General features: G+C 38.0%; 1 protein-coding gene across 2 annotated transcripts in view; it reads left to right on the plus strand.

The window, feature by feature from the left end:
- Positions 1 to 20,581, plus strand: part of pdgfc (platelet derived growth factor c) — a 70,420-nt gene extending 49,839 nt beyond the window's left edge. For both annotated transcript variants that reach the window (XM_077248026.1, XM_077248025.1), the window contains 4 exons: positions 5,965 to 6,145; positions 16,370 to 16,577; positions 16,671 to 16,891; positions 19,395 to 20,581. In XM_077248026.1, coding sequence (XP_077104141.1) covers positions 5,965 to 6,145; positions 16,370 to 16,577; positions 16,671 to 16,891; positions 19,395 to 19,508 — 724 coding nt within the window. In that variant the 3' untranslated portion in view covers positions 19,509 to 20,581. The remainder of the gene's footprint in view (positions 1 to 5,964; positions 6,146 to 16,369; positions 16,578 to 16,670; positions 16,892 to 19,394) is intronic.
- Positions 20,582 to 24,207: the final 3,626 nt, after the last annotated feature.

Here is a 24,207-nt window from a genome sequence, read left to right on the forward strand (position 1 = left end):
GAGTCGTCATTGCTAACATTAGCAATGCGTTATCAGAGCCCGTTTCTCTGAAATTATGCTGAGAGACTGAGGAAAACAACATTAGCACGCCCATTATTGTTTATCATGCAAGTTCTACAGCCAAAAATAATAGAATGACACGTAATCTTTCACATCACATATTTTAGCGTTATGGACGTGTACTGCAGGGTAATTTAGGGCACTTCCACCCTTGTGCCCCTCAAATGTGTGTTCTCACTAAGGGGTGCAAGACCGTAGGGTACATGTCCGTAGAACATGTCTCGATCCTCTAGTGATGTTCTCCAGGTTTGATCATCAGCGCACTTAATGCACCCCTTTTGCAAGTGCGCATCAGACCTCACTTTGCTATGGGCTACTACCCAGAATCCTTGTAGTGTCGTGACGTTTCGAAGAGCTTAACAATGGGGGTGCAAAACGGTTTCTATGGTGCTGGTCGGCAGCGGGAAAACTCAGAAGAAAAAGGCAGCCGGTGTGGTGAAGTGTTCGGGTCCCACCGAAATATTGGGTCCCAGCTTTGGACCCAAGCAATCCGATTGGTTCAAAGCATGTTTTATGGGTAATCACTTTAGTGCCAGGCAAACGTCAGAAGGACTAGCCGAGTTAAAGCTGTTCCAGGCGGGTTACATGGGCGCTGAGCGCCCGGTGATCGCCTGGATCGCACAACTCCGAAAACTTCAGATCAAATTTTTAAATAGGCGCCATCTTTACAAATAAACCACAGATTTGAGCTTTAAACAACTACATTCGTGACTGAAAAACTCTTAAAACTACATTTCGTGACACAATAAAAGTAGTATTTTTTAAATTTCGCGGACTTTCTCCTCTGCTGTTGACATAACCTACTATGAAAAGCTAATTTTGTTTAGTTTAGTTTTTTTTTTTTACCCAGTAACGGATATGATTTTAAAATCTGTAATTTTACTTAAGTATGTTTTGTTTTAAGTATTGTAATTCGATAAATTTTAAAACTACTTAAAGGGGTCATATACATGCACAATGCATATTCAGTACATGCACTTTTTCAAGTTGATTGTGCTGAAATGTGTGTTGGCAGTGCCTGTACACACCCATCATATAATGATAAAAATCTATCCAGTGTTTTTGTTTTAATCTCCTTATATGTTTTCCCCTGCCTCAAATTGAGCCGTTCGATTTTGTGACATCACTAAATCGGACGCCCCTCCCACGATTGTTGATTTACAGCGGCGTTTCAACAGATCCCTGCCCTGAGCGAGCTGTCAGTCATCATAGTCAGTCATTGTTGATATGCTGGAGCAGAATGGCGTCTAAGCGATTTTGGTGTTCTGTTCTTGGGTGTAATAACGAACACGGCAGTAATTTTGATGTTCCTAAATCCGAACCGCTGAAGACACAGTGGCTGAGTTTTGTTTTCGAAGGGAATATTCCCCACGAGCAACGTCAATGCTTTGATGTTTGCGCGATTCGCAAATCTTTTCTCACCAGACTGCTTTATTAACGAAGGAAGTAACTTATAAAGCTGATTTTGATAAGAAGCTGCTCCTGAAAAAAGAATCGTTACCAACTAGTCATGTCTCCCTGCTGATCCTCCAGAAAAAGTAAGTGTAAAATTGTATTAACCTTTATATTGATATTTGCAAATCGCTTCACGATGAATGCGGCTAAGGTTTGCACTCAGGGTACATACGGCAGGTTTTCTATGTAGGCTACGACGTTCTCAATATAATTCATAATCCCACGTTTATAATGAACAATGCGTTATGGTTATTGTGTTATTACAAACTGAGCAGAGTTGGGTATAACGCGTTACAAAGTAACTGTATTCTAATTACTTTTCGTGGTAACGCAGTAATGTAACTCATTACATTTTAAATTTATGTAATTTGATTACAGTTACTGATGTCAATAAAATTAAGTTGCTTGCGTTACAAATATATTGTTAAGAAAAAAATATTTAGTAAAATGCCTTTCTAATCACGTTTGGCCGGCTGCGTCAGCATGCACTTTAATGAATTTCCGGAGAACGCGCTTCAAGAGGCACACACACACACACACACACACATGCAGCGCTACACGGTTTGGAGCACAGTCTGGCCGTTTATCAATAGTAGCCTGCGCAAACTTCGGACTTGCGTCCTAGGTAGTTCAGACTTGTCAAGTTCGACTCAGGAGAACGAACTCCCGAGGACGAGAGGACGCGAGTCCGGTTATTCTGCAAACGGAACCGCGGCGTTCTTGATCGCGTCACTCAGCACGCTCTGGCTACTCCGGTTATCTCTTTATGTAGCTATATTTCAGGCAACAATTAAACGAAATATGGTATAAAGTACAACTCTGCCTCTTTTCGTCAACAATAAAACAATATATGTTATAAAACACAACTCTGCATCTTTTCATTTAAAAAAGTCGTAAACATATTAGGCTAATGGCCACACAAATGTGCGCATACATTGATTATCTTCACTGCATATATTTATAACAACACGATATATAAAACACAACCCTGCTTCTTTTTGTTTTCATTTTAAAAATATGAAACATTATTGATCATTAAAACTGACATTTAACAGAGACAGACTTGTCATTTTATTTTATTATACATTTACATACAGTGAAGAGAATGTATAGTAAAATAAATATAAAAAATATTCTATATATTTTAAAATATATAAAATAAAATTACACAACCCTGTCTGTTTTTGTTAAATGTCAGTTTTAATGCTCAATAATATCCAGTATAAAAGTATAAGTAGCCTAAAAGGTATAAGAAGCTGTACAATTAGAAATAAAGCAAACAGTTCAGTCAAACATAAGTCAGCTCTCTAATAGGCTACAAAGTTAAAGTCACCTCTCGATACATCCTGGGTAAAAGGGGCGGATCAGGAACACATCAGTGGTCTTGAACTGGACTTGGCTAGATGTGAACTTTGAATTGGAACAGTACTTGGGCAGCGACTGATGACGTTTCACAAGTCGACAAGAACATATTGAAAAACAGCCCTCTCTTCTGTCTCGCATGTGCGCTCTTTCTCGCTCGCTCTAGATTCCGGGAGATTTTAACTAATTTGCGGGCATCAGGGAGCCTCTATCAACATGCGGGAGACTCCCGGAACTTCCAGGAGACTTGGGATGTCTGTATTCTGCAATATTAAATTACGGAAAGAACTGAGTTTCACTTTGTAGTGTATTTGTGTATTTTAATAGGTTTTCAAAGTAACTTGAAAGTAAAGTAATTAGTAATCTGATTACTTTTTTACATGCAGTAATCAGTAATGTAATCAAATTACAATTTTAAAGTAGTAATTAGTAATTTGTAGTGGATTACTTTTTTTGAGTAACTTACCCAACACTGCAACTGAGTACGTATAACTTACATCAGTAAACACATAGCGTTCGTACATCTCACTAAGTTACTCTAACCTGCAAGTAAACAAAGATAGATCAAAGTGACAATATAATAACCAACCATTCAGAAACGTCATGTTCGAGCCTTATTTGTCGAACTTCTTCGGGCTGTCATCTTGTTCCGACTCCGGTTCAAACTGATACGGTTGCACAGATGTGTCCTCCTCAGAGACTCCCGCTACCATTTTTTTCCTATACCCTCAACTGTTGTCAAGGAAACACTCCACGTGCGGTGTGGTCATAACGCTGTTATGAACGGCCGCAGAACAGAGGGGCGGAGTGAGCGAAGCTCATTATCATTTAAAGGCATATGCACTGAAATGGCGTGCTGAAAACAGAGCTGTTTTTGAGCAGGTAAAATTAGTGTTTTCTTACAATACTAACGAAAATTTTTAATTAAAGTATATTACAAACTTTTCATTTAGACCCTAAAGAATCAAATGAACTTGTATGAAAATGGCATTATATGACCCCTTGAAAGTAGAAGTACACAAAAAAACTACTCAATTACAGTAACGCGAGTAAATGTAATTTGTTACTTTCCACCTCTCTTTACACAAACTGACCACCAACTGCAAATTTCAGACACCATCTTTATTTTTTAGCTCAACTGTCTCAGAATGGAAAGCAGAGGATTGTGGGATTCAAAGGCAGTGAAGGATACATATGCTGCTTTCAAAAATCGATCTGATGAAGGTATCTCTGGAGACAGGAAGTGAAGCTAACATTGGATTTGGACGTGCCATGATTCCTTCCAACCATGGAATGCATCCTCTGAAGGCACCACTTTTGGATGCAGCCCAGATCCTGTCATGAGCCTGTACTTCTGATAGGAAGTTATTTTTTTTTTAACAAAACACCAACAGATACACAAATGTCCCTTATCTTTTAACCTCTGTTGTGGCAAATAAGTCTTAAAGAGAAAATTCCTTCCACACCTCCTTGAGCTGATTTGATAGACATATTCAGAATAATTCTACCTTGTTTTCATATACACTACTGTTGTAATTTAGTGTCAGTAGACAGATTTTTTTTGTTGTTTTGTCTCTTATGCTCACCAAGGCTGCATTTATTTGATCAGAAATGCAATAAAAATTGTAATATTGTAAAATAACTGAAATATTTAAAAATGTGATTTATTCCTGTGATGATTCCTGTCAATATTCCAGCCTTCAGTATCACAATAATTATTAATGATATTATCAATGTTGAAAGTGGTTGTGCTGCTTAATATCTTTGTAAAAAATTGTGGGAAACTGAATGTGGAAAACTTCATGTAACTAATGTTACATGATGTACTAAATTAAAACTGAAATACAAATTAATTACTACACAGAAATATAAAAAATTTAAATGACAAAAATGTAACAATTATGAAAACTTGAACTACTAAAAATATAACAGTATCTCAAAAAGTATCATGGTCTCAATTATACTAAAATAACACTGATCCAGATGGATGTTAATACCAGGTGTAAACCAGACCTGAATTAGCCTGGCAAGCCAGACATACATCCACTTTTTTGGGAAATAGGCTAATTTTACAACTCCCCCAGAGTTAAACTGTTTAGTTTTACCGTTTTTGAATCCATTCAGCCGATCTCCGGTTCTGGCGGTACCACTTTTAGCATAGCTTAGCATACTTCATTGAAGTGGACAAGACCATTAGCATTTCTCAAAAAAAACTGTCTTTGTCTCATTCCTGCGTAATAATCAAGACACTTTACTGCTGTACTATGAGTGCAGCAGGCGTAATGATATGACGCAGCGCAGTTGACGGAAGGTAGCCTATTTTCAGGCGCTGCGTCATATCATTACACCTGCTGCACTCATGGTACGGCAGTAAAGTTTCTTGATTATTATTCAGGAATCAGAGTATAGTTCCTAGCCATATCAGCCTAGAAAATCGCAACTTTACATTTTCCGTCGGTCTTAGTGCACGATGTAACTACAGAAGAGTCAAGTTTTAAATAGGAAAAATATCTAAACACTTTGGTCATTTTTTTTTTGAGAAATGCTAATGCTCTTGTCCACTTCAATGATGTATGCTAAGCTATGCTAAAAGTGGTACCGCCAGAACCGGAGAGCGACTGAATGGATTCAAAAACAGTAAAACTCAACAGTTTAACTCTGGGGGAGTTGTAAAATTAGCCTATTTCCAAAAAAAAGTGGAGTATCCCTTTAAGAATGACTTAAAGTGACGTTCTCTTAACTCCAAATCATCCAGAGTCACGGCCAAAGCCGATTCGAAAGACAGCTGTTCGCCAGCAGCATCTTCTTTTTCAAGTAGCAGGGAAATCACCTATGGAAATCACGCGGAACCATCACAACTCTGCCGTCATTGTTCAGCCCGCCCACCAACTCTATACACGATGTGATTGCCCTGACCAGAGTTTGGGTTTTCCAGCTCAAATGCCAACAGAGAGTTGCTAGACCACACTTTGCTGCAAAATAGTTTTTGCTGCCGGTAGGGTGCGTATAGATTTCTAGGCTAGACCTGAATGATAGTGATTCATTAATCTCTGTAGTGTGTTTTAATCAGTGTGTTTGCTGTTGTAGGTATGATTATGTGGAGGTGGAGGAGCCTGTTGGAGGGATAGTGTTGGGTCGTTGGTGTGGCTCACAGATGGTTCCAGAGCCCCAGATATCCAAGGGGAACCAGTTCCTGATCCGCTTCGTCTCTGATGAATACTTTCCCTCAGACCCGGGATTCTGCATCCGTTACACTTTGCTTCAACAGGTAAGAAATTACTTGGTCACCTTGTTCTTCTTTGTGTAATGCTTATGCAACATTTATTGAGAGGGCCGGCTACTTTTTTGTTGAAAACATTAATCCCTAATGGCCCTGCGCTAATTATCTCTGCACCTGATTAACTTAAATACACAGTGTGCAAAGGATAATTAGGTGTTTATGAGAAATACAGTGAGCTTTGTTGAATAGAAATTAATTGAAGAGAGATGTACTTGAAAAAACTGGGGCCAAAAAAGAAAAGGATCTTGAAAATAAAAACACATTTTATTACAATGCATCTGTTGCTGTAATCACCATCCCCTTCCTCTGAAATGACCTGGCAACCTTAAATGGCACTTACTAAGTTGGAAATTTCAAGTTCTAATTGTATTCCTACCTCAGAGACCTCCTCCTCAATGTTTCACTTTATGTGGTGGTGAAAACCACAGCGGGGCGTGCTACGGTGTTTTCCACCTTGGCCATGGTTCAGTTTCCTCCCTTTAATTTACACCCTGACAGGCGTCACACGGCACATTTGAAAAGGATTATTCCCCTGAAATGATTTAATAGACATTCTTGGCTTTGATGTGTGATGCCTGTCAAAGTTTTATGACTCCACTTTCCCTTGCATTTGTTTACTGAGCCTTCAGAGCATGTCTGAACGCTATGCTATGTTGCGCGAAATTTGCTCTCATTGTATTCCAGCGAACAAAGGTCTACTTTATCTCCTTTTGGTAGGTAATGGCTGCATCTATTCTGCTGAAATGTAATTATTGTGGTGTTGACAGTGGTAAGATAGGGCACCAAAATTAGACAGGACAAATGTGGCTGTGGATGATTAAAAGGCAAAGAAAATGCAAATGGCACTTCCATATGCCATTTCCTTCTGAACTCAGTGCTTTTTTATTGAAAGTGCTGATGCGGATCCGCAAGTTTTTTTCAGAACTGACCTCCTTTTCTGCTGTTTTGAGAGCCGACATGGTTGAACTTAATAAGAATAATAATAAGAAATGTTTCTTGAGCAGCAAATCAGCCTGGAGTAACTGAAAATATATTTTAAAAAGTAACTTATTTTATTGTATTAATATTTCACAATATTACTGTGTTTACTGTATTTCCTAATCAAATAAATGCACTCTTGGTGAGCATAAGAGATTAAAAATTTAAATGGCAGTGTAAATGTAATTCATATCACACATTATTAGTAACTAATTTTAGTTATTATTTTGCAATGTGACATGAAGGAACAAGATGCATCATGTCAATGTGACTTAATGCGTCATCACCACATTGATTTAGAATTAGAATTAAGTTTTGAGTGATACTTTTTTGTTTTCTTTTTGCATGACTGAGTTGTTGCTCTTTTGAAAACTTTATGCATTATCTATACCTTCCTAGCCGCTGAGTAGATGTGGTAGTGGCCAGCGAAGAGCCTGTTTTCTGGCCTTCTCGGTGGTATAAATGTAATTTAGTTCATTTATGGCTTCAATGCTGATGTCCTAACAATAGTGGATGTGTAATGGTGTGGCTTTAAGGAGATCTTCTGAAAAATGGCACAAATCGTTGCATGGAAATGGTACTTTTAGGTTCGCTATTTTTAGGGGGTTTTCCCCCTACATTAAATTTAATATTGGCTTTTATAGATAAAATTAAGTATGTTTGTATGTAAAATGTTGTGTAAATGAGTACGTTGTCTCTTTATACTAGGTGGTGTGTTTTTCTTTGAGCAATGCTCTATTATTGCAGAGGAGGTGGTGTGTTATGGCTGGTTCATGGACACAGAGGTCACATCAGAGAAGGTGTGGCTGAATCGAGCTCTATTTATAGTGTTTGTGGTGGAGGATGTCAAGCTGGAACCTACAATTCCATCACTGACTCCTCCAGCCCTGACTCACAGTGCACAGTTTTTGTTTTCTTGCTCCCCAAACATTTTAATTCAAGAGCATTGTGGACGGGAGTTGCAATTTGAGCATCTGTCTGTGTGCATCAAAGTGTTCGAAATGTGTTAACATAAAATTTCTGAAAGTGGGTGGCAGAAGATCTTCGACAAACCAAAAATAATTAATTTCCACTTTAATGAAACTTTGTTTGGCAGTCCTATAAATATTTCCATTTCGACATGACAATTATGTGTGTCTGGTGATACATTGTTAACTGCCAGGTAAATACAATTTCATGAAACTCTTTTTCTAGCCCTTAGTTATTTATCTTCAGTGCTGTTAAAGTTAGCGTCTCTCTGGTAGCATGCCTTAATACCTAGTTTAATCTGCACATCATGCACCACCTGCTGTCAACTAAATTTTATAAAGACAGCAGTGGTGTTAATGACACTTCAATTTAGTCGGAATCTTCCTTGGATTCCCTCACACAAAAGGCTGATGCATGTACGTCTCTATTTTTATATATATATATATATATATATATATATATATATATATAATCACTGATTCCTGAGATAAGGGACAAAACATGTTTTAGGGTTATTATGAACAATTGAGCTCCTAAATTACTTAATTAGCTACCTTCATTTTCAATATTAAACATATATAAACACTGTTCTTATAAAATCAGATATAATATCATGTAGTTCAGTTGATGTTTTAATATTTTAACACCATAAATGGAGAAAAGAATAAAATATTTTTCAAAATTGACAAAAACCGAGGTGACAAAAACTGACAGAGTTGACAGAGGTCCAACTGAGGTTACTACAACTGATTAACAAGACAACAAATTAAGACAACTTACTAATTTTTAAACTAATATTTAATACAACAATCCTTCCAGTGGTTTGTTTTTGTCCTTTTGGCGATACAGTGGGTGTGTGTGTATATATTATATTATCATCATTTTATTTATATATATATATATATATATATATATATATATATGCAATATTTGTTTATTTACTTTTTTCACAGACATTCTACCACCATTTTCCAGCCCACAGTTTGAAAACCCCTATATATAAACCAATAAAATAATATCTGTCAATAAAATCTATCAGTAAAACTATCTTTCAATAAAACCCCACTACACAAACAGATGTGGATAAGGTCAGACAATTGCAGAGATCAGCATTCCCAGTTTATGCGGCATACAGTTATTGTCTGTTGAGCAACACCATGCATTGTGTAAGTGTTAATTTGCTTCTCATAACTTCTCATAAAACACTTAATGGTGTTATACGGTTTACCACACGTGTTTATAGCTCAGTTTTTTTTATTATTTATTTTGCTGTCCATTGATGCTAAGCTAAATAATGTGTGCTACAGATCTTCTGGTTTAAGGTTCATTTAGTCCCATTTATGACACAATTTAGGAAAAATGAGTGGCCTAGCCTGGCTGGCTTTTGGCTTTGTACACTTTGGCAACGGGCTGCCATGTTGGAACAGCCGAATTCTGTTTCTCTGTGGTCAACCTCAGCTACTGGAAACCCGGGATCCCGGGGGCAGCTCTGCACTTTCTGTTTAAACAAGCAAGCACTCCCCTTCACCACTTCCACCGAGAGAAGGGGGAAAATAAGCCCCAGCTGCGATTCTGAGGAAGAGATTTTGGGAACTGGTAAGGGTTTGAGGTAAGAGGTCATTAAAACAGCACCTATCTCTGGAAATAAGAAAAGTTTTGTGATTCTCAGGAGAGTCAGGAACTGGATTGCTGCTTTTAGCTCCCAGCTAGATTTCATAGATCTTTTCCCTCTTTGAACCAACCTGAAAGATGCCTTTTGCATGTGCTTACTGATTTCTACTGGCTTTGTACCATCTTAAATATCTAGGTCAGTCATGAAACTCTAGAGGGCGCAGGCTGTGGTCCTTTTCATGCAATCTACAAGCAATTACATCATCATCACATGGCACAGACTGATTGGCCTCTGCTGATCCTGCAGCAAATAACATTGCTTCCTCAACATTTAAAGGGGTCATGAATTGAGATCACATTTTCTTGAGCTTTCTTGACCATATAAGAGGTCATCATACTGTAAGAATATCCTGTAAGTTTCAGAGCTAAAAACTTCCATGTTAGTCCAAAAACAGCTTTTGACTGCAAATGACTCGTTTTGGAATGTGCCGATTTATGGCGTCATAGATATATGAAAGAATGCCTCTGCAGAAGATCAACACCTACTTCTACATCATCCCTTCTTTAGGAAAGTAATTATTTATTTTCAACTATGTGAATGTCTCAGAGCATTATTAGTTTGTTCGGGATATTTCACTGTGGATTCTTTGATAAATCAGTCACATTTCGGCACAGGCTTTGCAAACAGTAATGCACTCAACAGCAACGGCACAACATGCAAGTAACCATGTTAATTGTTACTGTTATAATCAATGACGCTGTCTACACATGCTGTTTACATCATGTTTGAACTGTTAGTTATGATGAAAGCATTCGTGAAAGTGCAGATATCATGCGCTCAACAGACATGTCTGTCATTGGCTACAATGCTAATACAATGCAACCTTTTAGATCTAAATATAATGCTATACTGTAATCAACACTTTTCACGATTAGTTGATCTCAACAGTTTTCGAGAGTTCCATATGTAATACTTATTTAATATGCAAGATGCTAGCCAGCAGTGGGTGTTTACATTGAAGTCTCACAGCAGACACACCCCTTTCAACAGAGTGTTCAAATGAGAGGGCTGAAATCAGGGTAGAAAATGGCCTTTTATTTCTAAATCATGACAATTTTTATGTAAAAACCATAATAACATTATAAGTGCACCTCAGGAAACATTATAAAATAATTTAATTTAAATTGAGTTCCTTTGAAACTTTCCACCTGACTAGATCTGCTACAGCAGTGGTTCTCAAGGTGCCAGCCAAGGGGGCCATGCAGGTATTGCAGAGGGTGCAGGAGATCTGCAGAAAAGGAAAAGAAGAAACAAAAAACATCCATGGCATTGCCATGAATGGCGGTTGGCTCTCTGCCTTTATAAAGCCACACTCAACACCAATTCCTCAGAATCTTTCTTCTTCAGACCATTAAAGGGACACTCCACCCATTTGCATTAAGATTTCCATTGTTAGAAATCCAGACATATTATTGAATGGTCGTGCAACACTCTTTCATTTTCCCCTGAGACAAGAGAAATCCTCTATTTACCTTTTTCACTTCCTCCTACAATGACGCAAAAATCGTCATTTTATATCATTGTAGGAGGAAGTGTAAAAGGGGGGGATTTCTGCAAAGACTACAAGCACTAGTTCCCACCCTTTCAAACCCGCCCATAGGGGGTTGGACCTATAATGCGCTAACAGACCTATCACAGATCAGTGCCAGTGCGTTTGATTTCACCGGCAGAAACTTTTTGAAAATATGGACGAAGGTACTGAATACGCAGACAGATGCATTATGGAGGATCTGGATTTTGACGAAGTTATGGTAGAAACGGATGTTCGTGGCTACCTTTATGAGCCACAGTATAGCGACGAGCAGCTGAGGGCTATGGAGGAACAGGAGGCGGCTGAAGCTGCTGTCACCACAGCCGATGCAGACGATCTACCTGCGACGGACGAGGAGCTCGCACTGGCTCGAGCTGGGGCAGATTGGTGGTGCCTGTGCTCTCACTGTGCGCAAATGGAGACAGAACAAGAGTCTTTCTGCTGCCGAGAATCTAAAATTTCTAATTGACGAAATTACGGAATCGGAGGATGACATGGACGTGTGTGTTTTTGCTCACCCGAGTTTCGAACCCAGAGTTTTGCGTGAAGAAGCCATTCGCCGGAGATGTGTTAAAAGATAGCGGAGTGCATCCATACATTCATGATAATCATCCTGGCACGGGGTCTGAGTGAGTAATTTACTCTTTGAAATAATACTTTATTTTACTCATTTAAGACTGCTCTTATGAGGGCACTCGACAAAACGGACAGTTTGGCATAATTTGTGTGTGTTATGGTTTGTTCAAGCTGAGAACTCGATACTGACGCACATTTTTCTGTGGGTTGTGTGTGTGTGTACTTTAGAGGAACGAGTGCGTGCCGCCTTGCACTTCTGATATTCTGAGGAGCCACTCATTACTATCCCAGCCGCCATCTTTGTTTTGGGTCTGACGAATGGATGCGCATATTTTGCGTCGACGTAATCGATGACGTCGATGCGTTGTCCCAGCCCTATACGCTGATTTCACGCAGCCACCATTTTGAAATCGAAAGCGAGGCTCCGGTGGGAAGAACCCCGGAAGTACAGATAGACAACAATGCCTTGGACTACCAACCTGAAACTGCTGCCACGATTTACACTATTGGATGTTAATATCCATTACAGGATATGTATATAGTTCGTTCCTGCTTCTTTTTTAACGTTCTGAATTGTATATATAAAAAAAATATATATTTATAAATGAATTTCACTGTATATAGTCTAAAGTATGAAAGAAATGTATGTACATTTTTAGAATAACTAATTTCTACATTAAACACAACAATACGCCATCGCATTCACGACTCTCGTATGATTAAAAGCGACACTTCCAGTTTTCTTCCCACCGGAACGATTTCAAAATGGCGGCTGCGTGAAATCAGCGAATTGCACAAATATCTTGCAGTTATTCTAGCTACTGTGGCACGGAGTAGTGGGAGTGGCCTGCGGAGCTGAGCATCGCAATGCACTATGGGGATTGTTGTCTACAATCCACAAGCACTAAAAAGTCATTTTCTGCCTTTTATCGGCCAAGAAGGTCCCAAATTAGAAATTGATGATACTATTCTACTACATATATGACCCACTTTCAATACATATTCATGTCTCCACCGGTGGAATGACCCTTTATCTTTTCTATGGTGAGAAACCTTTATGTCAGACTTGTTCAGGCATTGCAAAGCATTTCCTCAGCGGATTGCATCACAAGCTGTTATTGTGAACTATCCATTCCCCTGCCGTGTTCTGGCTAGAAGACGTACAAGAAGCTGATACAAGGCAGCTGATTATATATTGTCCATACAATGCAGCATCACTTGCTGAGCAGAGTAACAGGTTTGAGTAACATGGTTGCTGAGGCAAAGTTCAGGACAGACTTTTTTTTTATAAATAATTTTAAATTGGCCACAGCTTCTCTTCAAAAGAGAGAGGTTGACATGCATTGTGAACACCGTATGCACTTGTACTGTATATAAGAAATTTTGTATTTGCCACTTGTTTTTAAAGTTATTGTAGATGGTTTTGTTGGCCAGACTTTTCCTATCAGCAGCATTTGTTCAGGACAACCACAAGTATTATTGAATTACATAAGGCGTATAATTTCAAACACAATACCTTTTCAAAATTTAGAGTTGGATATGTGGACATTTCTCTTCTCTTCTTGCAACCACTGTGTATGATTGGCATGCCACCAAGCATGGCCTTCACCAAAAAGATGTCCACAGTGAATCACCCACGTTTCTGAGAGACCTCTGCACTGTTATTTGGTTTTCTACAGAACTGACTGCTCTCATGTGCGTTCTGACGGGCTACTGGCAGACATCTGAGTCTCTGCGCTCATGTCCATCTGTTAAGCCATTTTCCCTGTAGTCTAACAGAACCCTACAACCTGCAAGCAATTTGAAACATCTTGTTGTCAAGCTGCAGAACATAAATGAGGCCATTATTTTTCAGATAATATTTCACCTTAAAATCAATGCATCTGTTATAAAATTTGATGACATAAAAGAGGAATATGTAGGAGGAAATGTGCCTTAAATGTGACTGATTTATGCATTTTTAAATTCCTGGACATTTAAGTTCTTAGTTTTAAATGGCACTTAGTATTTCCTAATTTAAAAAGTTTAACCAAAATAAATTAATGTCAGTGTGGATAGTGCATTTCTAAAATGGCATCAGTTACTAACTGCACCCTTAAATCATTTTTAAATTCAGATTAGTATTCTAAATTATGGGGAAGGTATTGTCTTTTTTTTCTTTTAATATATTAAATTTCAATATATCATCCCATGTTTTATGTCTGAAAGTCTCCAAAATGTCTTAGCGCTTGTGCAACTTTGCTAACAAGATGTTTTATCCACCTCAGAAGGGACGTTTGGCTGTGGCTTTAAAGACCAGGGCTCAGAGGATCTTTAATTGACAGATTGAAAGAGTGCCTCACATTCACAAGCTGTTAATGGTTTTCATTCCCCACCGCTGTCCAGCGCCAAAACTGGAAGCCAGTTTTCAGCATTGAGGGACAGCTGAATGTAAAGGTCTCAAGAGCAGTTACAATGACCTGTACATTCAGCTGTCCTTCAATGCTGAAAATTGGCTTCCAGTTTTGGCGCTGGTCAGTGGTGTGGAATGGAAACCATTAACAGTTTGTGAATGTGAGGCACTCTTTCAATCTGTCAATTAAAGATTCTTAAAGACCTGTTTTTATCAGGTCATTGTAACTGCTCTTGAGCAACAAAAAAATTACAACAAAAAAATTATTTAAAAAAATGTCTGCAGTTGATTTACATCTTTAGTGAACTATTACTAAAGATATATTAAAGTACACTACACAATCATTTTAGTTCACGTCAGACGTGAGTGAAAGTAATGGTGACTTGCGGTTCAGTAAGTCAGATGTTAATTCACTATTCATTATAATGATACAAAGCGGTCACTTGGGTGTTCTTGAGTCCTTTTAAACAATTCAAAGGACAATAAAATAACTAGCTCATTAGAGTCATACATTTGTGAATCTGACTAAACTGTTTGTTTTTGCATGAGGACAAGGCAATGAAACAATGTGTTGTATTTGTTTTCTTTTGAAGAAACCTATTTTTACAACTCTCATTCATGTGGGTTTATATGTATTGTTTTGGTTTCTTAATAAATAAATATATATAGTAAATATATGTGACCTCAAACTAAGAAGTACTAAAGGTTTTTCATTCCTTGCCAAATTGCACACATACAGTATTCTTGTACTGACAGACATTTTGCAGTGCTTGACCCAGATGCTCTCAATCAGTCTGTCTTGGTGACCTTATTTACACTTTGTTCATGGGATCAATGCAATTTTTATCATTGTAGAAATCTCAGTCCTTCCATTGACACCTTGTCCTTTACACAATGGTAACCATGCCAACTCACTCCTCACTTGTTACCTGGTTTTAGAGTGCAGCATTGGACGTGTCATTCACAGGGGGATTATGTTAGTATGCCTGAATTAAGCTTCTGGAAAAAGGACATGCTGACAGATGCCACGGCACCCGAGGCAGTTGAACTGAGTGCAGAAATGTGGCTTCCTGCAGGTTGCCTAACATCATCGGTATCAGTGTTGCTGCCCTGGCACACAGCTTTAATTGTGTGTTTGGGTTCAAACAGGGTGGACAGGTTAATTGATCATGTAGATAAGCCAGTGTCAATCATTAACTCATCTAGCAAAACCAGGCATTCTCTTATTAACGGAAAATTTGGTAATCCAAAAGCTCATTTATTTTCGGATCTTAATTTAAATATTCTTACTATTTGAGCTATACTAAAGGAAGTTTGCTATTGTCTGTAGAGAAAAAAATGGGTCCAACAAGGACTGAAAAAGTAGTGGAAGGCCAAAAGTGTACCACTCCTCAAGAGGTGTCCAGCCTTCGCAACAAATACTTAACTAGTCTTCAGCTTACAGCACAGCTTAATGACATGCGTGATTCACCACTGTCAACATACACTGTCGCTAGAAGGCTCAGAGATGCAGGGCAGATAAGCAGAATTTCCTGCAAGAAACACTCCTGAAGGCTACAAATAAAGCTAAGTTATTTTAAGTGGACGAAAACACACAAGAATTGGTCCGTGAATTGCTGGAAGAAAGTTCTGTGGACAGATGATTCCAAATTTGAAGAACATATGTAAAACAGAGAAAAGGAGAGATGTAAACAGACTGCCTCACACCCACAGTGAAACATATACAGTGTATATACCGTTTTATTGTATGATTATATATTGTTTTTTTGGGGGGTGGGGGAATTCCCTTATCTTACAAAGGCTATTTTCACAGCTAGCATTTTCTGCATTCTAAATGCACAATACAATAATATGTCATTTCAGTTACTCCTTAATTGGAGATTATGCACAATTATCTGCTCTCAAGTGATATTTACCTTGGTTTTGCTTTGTTTCTTCTCACATCACAGCTAAACATGTGAAATTAAAGCATTGAACAATTCTAAAAATAAACCAGGCCTCTGCAGAACACTTTTAAAATCACCCGTTAAAAATGAAAATTCCCCTATGGAGTGGCTGCCGTACCACTGATTTCTTGTTTGATTGTGTGTTCAGAGGCAGTCGGACCCCGAGGCCCCTGCAGTGATGCCTGCATGGATGCAGAGTGTGGATGTTCTGAGGGAAGCTGTAGCTGGCTTCAGCACAATGGAGGAGGTGATGAAATACCTGGAGCCAGATCGCTGGCAGGTGGACATGGAGGACCTCTACAAGCCTAACTGGCAGGTGGTGGGCAAATCATTCTTCCATCAAAAGAAATCTAGGGGTAAATATCCTGAATTTGGAAGTTCTTAAAGTCAATGGAAACATTGGAACATACTACTTTTTTTTAAACCGCTGTCTATTTTTGTTTGCGTAGGAATGGTGGACCTGAACCTGCTTCGTGAGGAGGTTCGGCTTTACAGTTGCACTCCACGGAACTTTTCTGTCTCATTGCGTGAGGAGCTGAAAAGGACGGACGCCATCTTCTGGCCCAGCTGCCTGCTGGTGAAGCGCTGTGGAGGGAACTGTGCATGCTGCTCTCACAACTGCTATGATTGCCAGTGCTCGCCTACCAAGGTGGTCAAAAAATATCATGAGGTATAGCAAAGAACAAAAGGCCTTCCATTACACTCTACATTTCACATTTAGGATTTATTTTACTTATAACTTCTTGTATGAATAAAAACGACGCATCTCACACAACATTTCTGCTATTTATATCTTAATGTCATTGTTATGTTGATGTTTTCAGATTATGATGAGTGCATGTTCAACAACTAAAAATTAGCATTATACATACCAAATCTTCTTAAGGTTTTTTGTAGGTCTTGGCAACATGTGATCTGCAACTCTAACCCAAATGGGATATGATACTATAATTAATTAACTTATTGTCTATAGGGCCACTTACTTAATTTATTATTTCTAACAATTAATAATAATTTAATCTATCTGTTCTCATATGCTGGAGCATATGAAAAAATTCATATTGTATATATTACAAACATTGACTGACATGTGCTGCTTGTATAGCAGTATATATTTGAAAATAACTCAACATACAGCCATTATTGTCAAAATAGCTGCCAACAATAGTGAGTACACCCTAAGTGATCATAGCTGTACGTCGTTTAACCATGCAAAGCCACATGTCCTATTCATGTTCATGTTTTTGTCTGCTTGACAGGACCATACAAATTGTTGTATCTTGTATTAGAGCAGTTAAAATTGTGCTTTGAGTACAATTCTCTCATGCTGACCACTGTATGTTCAACATGGCACCTCATGGCAAATAACTCTCTAAGGATTTGAGAATTAGAATAGTTGCTCTCCACAAAGATGGCCTAGGCTATAAGAAGATTGGTAACACCCTGAAACTGAGTTACAGTACAGTGGCCAGGGTCATAAAGAGGTTTTCCAAGACTGGTTCCATTCGGAACAGGCCTCGCAAGGGTCAATCAAAGAAGTTGAGTCCTCGTGCTGTGCGCCGGTGCAGAAGCTGGCTTTTAAAAACAGACGCATGAGTTCTGTCAGCATTGCTTTAGAGGTTGCAAAAGGTCAGTGCTCAGACCATACGCCACATACTGAAACAAGTTGGTTTGCATGGCCATCACCCCAGAAGGAAGCCTTTTCTGAAGCTGGCTCACAAGAAAGCCCGCAAACAGTTTGCTGAAAGCAACCTGTCCAAGAGCATGAATTACTGGAATGTCCTGTGGTCTTATGAGACTAAGATAAACTTGTTTGGCTCAGATGGTGTCCAGAATGTGTCGCGACTCCCTGGTGAGGAGTACCAAGAAAATTGTGTCTTGCCTACAGTCGAGCATGGTTTCGGTAGCATCATGGTCTGGGGCTGCATGAGTGCTGGTTCTGGGGAGCTGCGCTTCATTGAGGAAACATGGATTCCAACATGTTCTGTGACATTCTGAAGCAGAAACTGGGCCGAACGGCATGATAACGACCCCAAACACACCGCCAAGATGACCACTGCCTTTGCTGAGGAAGCTGAAGCTGAAGGTGATGGAGTGGCCAAGTATGTCTCCAGACCTGAACCCTATTGGGGCGTCCTCAATCGGAAGGCGGAGAAGCACCATGTGTTTAACATCCAGCAGCTCCGTGATGTCATTATGGAGGAGTGGAAGAGGATCCCAGCAAAATCCTGTGCAGCTCTGCTGAACTCCATGGCCAGGAGGATTAAGGCAATGCTAGATAACAATGGTGCTCACACAAAATATTGACACTTTGGACACAGTTTTGACTTGTTCACTTAGGGTATACTCACTTTTGTTGCCAGCTATTTTGACAATAATGGCTGTAGGTTGAGTTATTTCTTAGAGGACAGTAAATATATACTGCTATACAAGCAGCACAATGACTACTCTAAAATATATCCTAGTTTCATTTCTATAGTATTGTCCCTTGAAAAGATATACTGAAATGTTTGCTGAAATGTGAGGGGTGTACTCACTTTTGTGAGATACCGTATACATGCATATACTAAAGATCAAAATTAAAGAACAACATACAATTTCCTAAATTTCACAGTCACTGCTAGTTAGAGTTAACCTAACAGTAGCAGAAGGGCTGTTCTTTTGAATATTTCATAAGTTAAATATATTTAACTTCAGAATAAAAAAAACTTAAACGAGAAGATTAATAAAATAACTCTGGTCAAAATTAGAGAACTCTTTCAGGGGTATATATATATATATATATATATATATATATATATACACCTGAAAGAGTGTGTGTGTATAAAAAATGTATCGAAATAAAATTTATATAAATGTATTTTTTTATATGTATCAATTTATTGTTCTTGTTTATTATTTATATTTTATTTATATTTAAATGCATTGTATAATATAAATGCTTGTGGCACATTTTATTTGAGTTGGTTCTAAAATTGATCCTGAGTTTAGAGAAAATGTAAGAGTAAATCATGATTTGGACCTGGTTAGTGAATGAGACCCATTGGGTGTAAATGGTAAAATTATTATATGTTTAAGTACTTGAATCAGTGTGTGTGTGTGTGTGTGTGTGTGTGTGTGTGTGTGTGTGTGTGTGTGCCCCTGTCTGTCTATATTTGTCTGTTTTTGTGTAGGTTCTGATGCTGAAACAAAGGGCAGGGAGTCGGGGACTGCAAAAGACTCTAACGGATGTCCCCCTGGAGCACCATGAGGAGTGTAGCTGTGTGTGTAAAACTGACTCCGACTAAAGCAGTCCCACCAAGAGAGAGCTACACTGGTCCCCCCACAGACTCACCCAGGGAAATATGTCTTGCTTTGTGCATAAATGAGCGAGAGTTTTTACCCTGACGTTGCAAACTAATGAAACCCAGCGCTGGATATCTTTTTATCTTGACTTATCTAAGCCTGTGGTTCCACTGGTTTTGGGCACGCAAATCCATAAAGAATTGACCCATGAAGAAGAGAGCATGGAGTATTTGGAGGAAAATTGGACACGGTCTTGCTTGTCTGTGTGTATGTGGAGGTTTGTGAACAATGTGCGTATGTACATTTGTGAGAGGTTCAGAAAATGAGGTATTCCAGGATAATCAGAGAGCCTGAAGTGAGGTTGCTATTACTTGGGGGAACAAGTGGATTTGGCATGTTCTTTTACATATTTTTTTTCTTTACTTATTTTTTTACAACTTAGTCAAGGTCCTTTAGATTTATGCATCCACTTTCAGCGATCCAAGGAAATTTTGAGGTGGCATGAGCATTCTCCTCAATAGCATCCTAAAGAAATTGACTAAACTGTGTCATAAGCCAGTATTTAGTCGCCTACTCATCTGTGAAATTAAATTAGACATTTTCATTAATAATTCTTAAAGAATATTCCAGAAAAGAGAAGGATGTCCATCTTTTTTTAAACCAGAGCTGAGCGGTCATGTCTGCATTTTCTGTTCATTTACTATGAATTATAGACTCTTATGAGAATGACTCCATTCAAGAGGGAACGCTAAAATACAAAAGTGAATCTTGTGTAAATATATTTCAAATTGTGATTTGTCAACTTTTTCTATGTCATTGTTTTTGGTACCAAGATTTTGGCATGTAAGAATATTTTTTTCCCCTTTCATAATCGCTGTAGTATTTTCAGTATTAGTCACCCTTTTGTAGAGACATTCATACATTTGTGTTGTTGTTTTTAATATTGATAATTGAAAAGACTGGAGACAAAATATTCTGAAAACTATTAGACGTTCATGTAAATAGACTTTTTAGAAGTTAAAGGGACATAGAACTGCCAGTAACATGTTCCACTACCATTAAACGGTTAACTAAATTGTTGTGGTTTTTCCAAATGGCACTTAAAGCATTGGTTTGTTCAAGTAATCTGCAGTTTTCACAAAGTTGCAAAGCACTGCCAGGGAACCTATAACTGTGAACTATTAACTGCAATCTGTCTTCAGCCATTGAGAGCGTAATTAGATGTAAAAGATGTGTCTCTGCATTAAGACAGTTATCTTACAGTGACATTACACACTTCATTTCCTTGTTTTGTGGGGGAGGGGAATGATCACAACTGCATGGAGTAGATTATGTGAATGCTGAAACAATATAACAAACCATGACACTGGTGTAAAATGAAGACAATGTGATTTATTCACAAATCATCACAAATTCAGTTTTGATTTACTGGAAAAAGGAGCGGAGTAAACAAGACATGCAGCATTATTTGCATATTTTTAATCCGCCTTAGATGACCTTTTCGGCTGTCATTTTGTCTGACTATTATTCTTTGATGTAATATTTTTGTGACTTGTTTTCATACTTTGATCACAGATTCCTCACACTTGGCAAACCAATTTAACAAGCCACCTTCTGTAAGCAGGCTTTGAGATCATCTTTAAAAGAAAGGCTCGTTTTTTTTGAGCATTCTGACAAGAGGGGATGAGAATCTGCATTTTGTTGATGTGTAATGTGAAAGTGAGAGAAGTCCCTTGATGTTGTTAAACAGCACACAGAAATGTAAATCATGAAGTTTCTCTTCATGAGACTCATTTACGGCTCTGAGTGATGTTAAAGAATGCTTGTAAAGGGTGTTCCTCATCTCTTTATGGTTTACATCTTGAAATGTGTGCGTCAGTTCAGATCATCGTCAGATCCCCTGTACATAGGAGTCTAAAAGTGATGTGAAGTGTGTTTTTTTTCTGTTAAAATACTTTCTTCTAACCCATCTTAAATTGGAGAGACCTTGCCCTTCATGGGTTGATTTGATGTAAATCAAATGATGTAAACACCGTGGTTATGTTATCAAAACTCTTGCTTTATTGAAAATCATATTTTTGCAATATAGTTTGGTCACGTTAGTTAATACTTTTTGTTAGAGATCATTACTAAATAGAGATTATTATTTCAGGAGAATAATAACATGAAGGCATGGTTTCACAGACAGGGCTTAGGTTAAGCTAGGATTAGACCTTAGTTCAATTAGGACATTTAAGTTGCTTTTTTAAACGTACCTTAGAAAAAAACATCACTGTGCTAATTTTTTCTAATTTCAGAAGACGTTTCACTCGGATATACGTCACAATAGAGTGCCGAAGTTATGACGTCACTTTGTAGGCCAAAACGCGGAAGTGAGTTCTCTCCGGTTCCCTCGCCCTAAAGTCTATGGGTTTTTTGAATGGGTTTTTGCTAAATCGCCTGAAATAAGGTCTGTGGTTAACAAAGCCTCTAAATATTTTCACATTTTGATCTATGACATAAACACACCAGTTAAAACCTGCTTGTGGTTTTTTAAACTTTATTGTGTCTGTTTGTGTTTTTTTTTAAACTTTATATAGGCTTCAAAATGTATACATTTTGGATTAACTTGTAAAGATTATCTTGATAGACAAAACGTGTAAGGGTCACAACTCTTTGTTGAACACAGATCTTATTTTTTGCGATTTTCCAAAAGTCTATGCGGAAAATGCATAGCTTTTTGATCAAGGGAACCCATGCGCCGCTAACTTCCGAGTTGCCCTACAAAGTGATGTCATAACTTCGGCACTCTATAAAAAGGACAATCTCAACTTCGGTTTCATGACGACTTTAAGCCTTGTCTGTGAAACCGGGAAGACTTTTAATATGCATTATCACAGGTCTGCATTTTCTACAGATGCTAAGGAAATTCACTGTCACCATTAATAGTAAAAAATGATGGCTGCAAATATATGAGTTTGTACATAGGAACAAAGCATTAATGTATTTAACCAGATGTGCGTATATGAGCATTGCACTGTGGGCTTGGTCTTATTTAGATAATTACAGGGTAGGTGCACTGTGGTTCTCCAGGAACTGGCTGTGGTTTCTGGGTAAAGTAATGACCTGACATCTGAGTGGCATTAATCAGTTTGCCTTTCCACTGCTTTTGTGAAGCAGTCACGTTTTAGATAAACAAAAATCTTACACTACTGTTCAAAATGTTTGGCTTGGTAAGATTATTATTTATATATTTTGCTTTGCTTTGCTTTTTAAAGAAGTTCACCAATGCTGCATTTCTTTGATCAAAAATCAAATATAAAAGTTATAGTGACATGTTTTTACAATTTAAATAAAAGTCCTATTTTAAATGTAATTTATTCATGATTAAGCTGAACTTTCAGCATCATTACTTCAGTCTCACATGGTCCTTTAGAAATTGTTCTAATATGCTGATTCAACGCTATCTCACAAAACCAATTTGTACGAATTCGTACGATTTGTCGTACTTTTGCGTTTTATGTGGCAATTTTCTAAGAACAACACAGTGAGACTAATGAGCATATCAGCATCTTTATTTTCAACAACTAAATCAAAAAATAAATCATTCTTATGTGCTTATCACAAATTTTCAAAGCCCAAATTTCACAGTGTCCAATAACCTCCTAAGGGCAAAACCAAGGACATAATGAATGTAATTTTTACCTGCCTGTCACAAAGTTGTCAAAGTTCTAAAGAAATCACAGACAACAAGACAATCAAATTTGTCATAAAGTGCCAAAGAAATCACAGAACAAATGTTTAACATAACACTGAGTAACAATGTAATCAGAGCCGAAAGTGTAAAGTGAAATATTAGAGTGTACTATTAAATCTAGCAACACTATAACTGCAGGAAGAGTGTTCATAAGAATTAAGAAATATAAGCTAAGGATATACGTGAGGTCTCACGTCACGTGAGGTATCTGGGTATTTTTATGAGTACAAGTACATGAGCTTGGTATCGGGCCCGATACCGATACTGGTATCGGTATCGGTGCATCCCTAATCTATATATTACTTTAAAATTGTTCAAATAGGTTAAAATTGCACAATTGTATTATGCCTGATCTTGCCTGTTTTATACATGTGGGAAACTTTGGGCACTCAGTTTTAGATTTATAAAAATACACAAATAACAGCATGCCCACTGAAAAACATTTATTTTATGCACAAGCCCAAACTGTAACAGTCAGATGTGGTTTGATTCCCTTTAGCACTGAATATGCATAACTCATACCTCATAAGCAGAATCTGTAATCTCTTTCTAGAACATTAACTGTTTTTACTGCACAAAACATTACAGTCACATTGTCTCACACATCATGTCAGTGTGTGTGTGTGTGTGTGTGTGTTAGGGTTGATGATAAGCTTATTCCGAAGGGGCAGGGAAAAGGCCATTTGTCATGAAAACCTTAATCTGTCATGTCCAATTAGAACAGATAGAGGGCAAAGTGTAGACTGTACTGCATTTGCCTCTAGTCTTTGAATAATGCATGTACTTCATAGGCACGTATTCAGGGTCCTGGAAGGTTAATACATCTAATGCTGTTTTCATAATCCAAGCTAAGTTAATATAAGTGAGCTTTGACTTTCTGAAGTTTTGTAGACAAGATGGCAAGGCCATACTCTATAATCCACCGTGTGTCGCACATGTGAGTGAAAATCATATTTTCCTCAGGT

The sequence above is a fragment of the Siphateles boraxobius genome, unplaced genomic scaffold (assembly GCF_051911475.1).
Source record: "Siphateles boraxobius isolate OS27281-9 unplaced genomic scaffold, OSU_SipBor_1 3, whole genome shotgun sequence".
In the NCBI taxonomy this organism is placed as follows: domain Eukaryota; kingdom Metazoa; phylum Chordata; class Actinopteri; order Cypriniformes; family Leuciscidae; genus Siphateles; species Siphateles boraxobius.